Source organism: Temnothorax curvispinosus, unplaced genomic scaffold (assembly GCF_003070985.1).
Source record: "Temnothorax curvispinosus isolate PA1 unplaced genomic scaffold, ASM307098v1 QBEX01009943.1, whole genome shotgun sequence".
Taxonomy (NCBI): domain Eukaryota; kingdom Metazoa; phylum Arthropoda; class Insecta; order Hymenoptera; family Formicidae; genus Temnothorax; species Temnothorax curvispinosus.
The window spans coordinates 1-4,647 of NW_020219723.1; the positions used below are offsets into that span (position 1 = coordinate 1).

Here is a 4,647-nt window from a genome sequence, read left to right on the forward strand (position 1 = left end):
TTGAGTCAAATTTATTCGACTCGCGGAGTTTCGAGCCACTTGTAACCCTGTTTTGTGTTTTCCTTCAAATCTCATGCACCAGAAGTTACGTAGAGGACCATAGTTATGGATAATGCGCCAATAGTGCACCATAAAATGAAATTTCGGTGTAAGGTTATATTCAGCCTGATAGCACGGAACTAGCCTACAAATGTCGACGTATAGTTCATGATGTTCCTTTATGAGAACTTTTAATAAATTGTGCGTACCAACTTGATAAGATGGCGCGAGAACAATATCCATTATGTTGCACAAAGTAGTATACAGTGACCATACGTTATCGCCTTCCGGGATAAGATGCCCAATCATGAGTCCAAAATTTCGCACAAGGCACATCATTTCCGCGGCTTTAATGTTAATATTTTTCTTTCTTAATGCATCTTGAGTTATTACTGGCGGCTTATTACCGGATTCGATGTATCCATAATTAAAAGACTGAATACAAGAATTTATGGTATGTAAAGATATCATGCGAACTGTCGTGTAATAGTTTATTATAAGAATCATGTCATATTTACACACTCCTTCGAGTAAGTCGTGCATTATATCGACAGCATTATTGTTAACGACGTGAAATGACGGAATTTCGTTAAAAATTGAGTTTTCTTTTATCCCGGTCAATCTGTAATCGTCAGTTATAAGATCGTCATTATAATTTTCTAAGGTGCGTAGCAAATGTTCATTTTCTTCATTACATGTCAATAAGTCGCGCTTATGCCCCTTGCAGATACGACAGAAAAAATTACTCGAACAACTTGAATAACCAAGAATAGAATTTAAACCAGCATTATCACCGAGTATCATGGCCAATGAAAAATAAATCTTTTGCGATACTCCATTGCCTCGATCAACAGAGATTCCTTCAGATTCGAGAAATATTAGTTCCTGAACTATGACGCGAAAAATTTCGTTTCCTTCGGATGCAACATCTTGGTAATGAGCAAGCAGTGCTACAAAAATGCTATTCAATTGAGATTGGAATTCTAATGGAAAACATCGAAGACTTACATAAACCGCACTTATTTTGTGAATTCCAGTATGAGAACCGGTTGGATTATTACATTCGAATTCATCATAGTACATATATAAAGGAATTACGAATTTATCATCTGAAAAGAATTGACGCTGTTTAGTTTTCCAAGAAGAGGTGTGAATTGTATCGTCAATTATATCAGGATGATTCTGCTGATGCATATATGTATTTGCAATTTGAAAAATTCTCGGTGAACTAAAAATAGTTTTGAATAGTATCCGTAAAGGCACAAACGTTATGGTGACTTCAACCGGCACTCTCACAATTGTACCGTCGACAACTATGTCATCGATTCTTTGGCGAATGAATATTTTTCTAGGAGCTACATAAAATCCTGTTTTTTCCATCAATTGTATCCTCTTATATTCTGTTGCATTTTTAGAAAATGGACTCTTTAAGAAAGAGACAATATCTCGAAGATTATCCTGAGTATCAACAGTTGCAGTTACATCATTTTCTAACATGGTTCCAACAGTAGATAGTAACTCGGAGGTACTTTCGATAATCCTTTGAATAGCTGTACGGGACAGACTTTTGTCAACATGCAATTTTGACAAATATTTGTACGTTATTCTTTTTAATTGATTGCCAATATGCGGTAAATCGTTAATCGGTTCATGTTGTGGTGGTAAGGGGTCTTCTTCAAGTAAGTCAACGTCTTCAACTAAGTCTACATCCATTAAAGGCTGCTCTACATTTAATAATTCTGCACAAATGTTAGGTAAAGGATTCTGCGGCTGATGAGAATGAATGTTCCTTATATGACGTTTAAAGGAGTCTAATCGTTGAAACGTTCTCTCGCAACCAACCTGGCCACAAGTGTAATTTGTCAAGTTGATGTGATAAATCTGAGTGTGTAAAAATAGTGCTTCTGGGTTATTAAAGCCATCTTGGCAATAATTGTAATGGTCTTTAAATGCGCAAAAGTACATTTTTTAAATATTGCTTTATACGATAATTCGCAACCTGTTTATTGTTTAAAAAATTTTTTTAGTTTTATCTCACAAAATATGTAAAATATTATTAGAAAAAGTCATGAGATTCTCATTCAACAGTGAACTCTGCGTAAAAAAATATTGGAAAAAGGTTATTCACGGTCTCAACTACTACGTCGAAGCACAAAAACATAAAATAAAAATGCTTAAAAACGTATAATATATTTATATACATACTAGAAAGTCCCTCAAATTAATAATGTTCGAGTGTTGTTTTAAACTAAACAAGTTTATAAGAGCTATTTATTTTCTTGAAAATTATATTCTAATGTACTTATTCTTAACAGGTTAACACGAGCCTTTATCGTCGATAAAGTTATATAATCTTAAGACTTTGTACTGGCATTTAATGTATATCCACGCCCTTGATAAAAAATATAGTCTTCAAAATTGCGTATACACTTGTAGTGTCGCATTAAAGCTCGCTGATAAGACTTGTAACACACGTTGGCACTTTTTCCTTTTGTAAATATATTTTGTAAAAATACCTCTGAATAAACATCCATGTATTATACGCTTCGGGTGGATATACTAGGTTCATAACGTGTATGACTTTGAAACACGTATCTACTGCTCCTAATACGCTACTCAGTTTGTACTCTACGTTCTCGAATCGTACGTAGAAATCCTTCGCCGTCTGTAATGTTTCTCCTACTATGATCACACACGGTTGAATCGGTCGCATGAGTTTTTCATATTTCTTTTTCCTCTGTTCCAGAAAGATTTGCTTGCTTACGGAATCCTTAAAAGGCAAGAAATTGATAATATTAGAATCTATCTGATATTATTAAAATAAACAATTGTTTATTAATTGATAATGTTACTTACTTTGACGTATAGAACAAACGTTTCTTGAGCTTCTGCTATTGTTGGTTTCCACGATCCTTTATCCTTTTCTCGGATTATCGCTGGCGGTAGCAATATTGGTAACAAGTACATTGCAATAATGTCTTTGCCATCTGTACATAAGCCATTACGTAATTTATGTAAAAAAATATTATTGTACACAATGTATTAATTACCTTCTGATATCACTGAAGGAAGGGTATTCAGAATCTGGTGTGCAATCGAGTGCTTGTCTTTATTTGAACGCTCTCTTATAATATCAATGAGCTTATCTCTGCAGCTAGGCCAGCTGTTCAGAAGATTGAGTCCTTTCTCCGGAAACAGAACAGTGAAATCAATCGAAATCTGTAAAGAAAGGATCATTTGAAGAACGCAATTTTACAACACAATGACAACATTTTACAAATCATACAAATATTTCAAAATTTAATTATCCATTTAGTCGAATGCAATACAGTTTATTTGTCCAAGTTAAATGTAGTAAATTCCAAACCTTATTTATATGTTTTATTTCAGTAGAATGCGTTTTATCTCAACAACTTTAGATTTACTGAAAATTTACTTTAATTCGCCATAATTATTTCTCTCGCTTCACCTCATTCAATTTTTCAATTTTTTTTGTAAATTCTATCCATCTTATGTCAATAAAATGTGCAAAATATATTTGGAGAATATCATACCAAAGAGTATCCTACTGGATGTTTGAATAATGGCCATTCCGTCAGAATATTAATTATTGAGAGATCTTTGCGCTTGGTAAACTGGGCAATCCGATTTGGTGCTGTTTTCGTCCAGCGTTCCAATACTTCTGTCCATGGTTCTGTATAGCTTTTAAGCCACACTTGCGATTCAAGGAGCTGTTGCTCGGACAGTACTACAATAAATTAATATTGAAGAAATGATATACAACTATTCCCAATTGTTTAACATACGGACGGAGTATAAATGTAAGTAAAAGGCATGTACTTTAGTATGATTCATATGTGATGTAAACTACTTACAATTTTTAATCGTTATATCGTTAGAGGAAACCTGATTTGAAGAAGATTTTGAAGTCATTACACCTCTCTCCTTCATGGAAGTCTTAAGGTTTCTATACCTGTAAGGTAATTTTCCTTTTGACACCTTTTGTTTAACACCCTCCGTATATGGTTCTATGTAGTATGCGTCCTAAATCAACACACTTTTTAGTTTTTGAGTTAATGAAACTTAAGAATTTGTAACAGATATAAAAATCGTACGCACTGAACATTTTGTTGGAAACACTTCGGCAATTAATTTCGCCACGTTGTTAAAATGCGAATTTTTTAAGTCATTTCCATAAACGACCATCAAATGTTGAACGATTATAGTAGTTAATTTCCGACGCACGGCTTCATTGAGTTTACCATTTTTTTCGAAAGTACTCAGCACAATTTGTCCATCATTACACGTTGTTAAGAAACTTTCTAATTCCTATTAAAATTTATATAAATAAATTAGAACAAATGCAATACTGAATAAAGCAAATATCGAATAACTAACTTTAATTAATAAATGTATAAAAATTTTATAGAAGAGAATAATGGAGCCCATTATAAAATTTTACGTTCAATGATCGCAATTTTTAATCGGGCTTTTTTTTTAATTATCATAATAATATATACATGTAATATATACACATACACATATATGCGTGTGTGTGTGTGTGTGTGTGTGTGTGTGTGTGTGTGTGTGTGTGTGTGTGTGTGTGTG

The 4,647-nt window shown here is 33.3% G+C and overlaps 2 protein-coding genes across 2 annotated transcripts; both read right to left on the reverse strand.

Moving 5' to 3' along the window:
- Positions 1-20: 20 nt before the first annotated feature.
- LOC112459573 lies at positions 21-2,014 on the reverse strand (the record flags this gene model as incomplete). The annotated part of the gene is made up of 1 exon (XM_025023753.1): positions 21-2,014. A coding segment is annotated over exon 1 (1,984 nt), but the record flags the coding sequence as incomplete, so codon positions are not given.
- Positions 2,015-2,482: 468 nt separating this feature from the next.
- On the reverse strand, positions 2,483-4,329 carry LOC112459574. The gene is made up of 6 exons (XM_025023755.1): positions 4,159-4,329; positions 3,915-4,083; positions 3,594-3,787; positions 3,090-3,258; positions 2,896-3,026; positions 2,483-2,809 (listed from the first exon to the last, which is right to left on the reverse strand). Exons 1-6 carry the CDS (start codon positions 4,243-4,245, stop codon positions 2,483-2,485), a joined length of 1,077 nt encoding a protein of 358 aa, XP_024879523.1. The 5' UTR covers positions 4,246-4,329.
- Between the last annotated feature and the right edge of the window lie 318 nt (positions 4,330-4,647).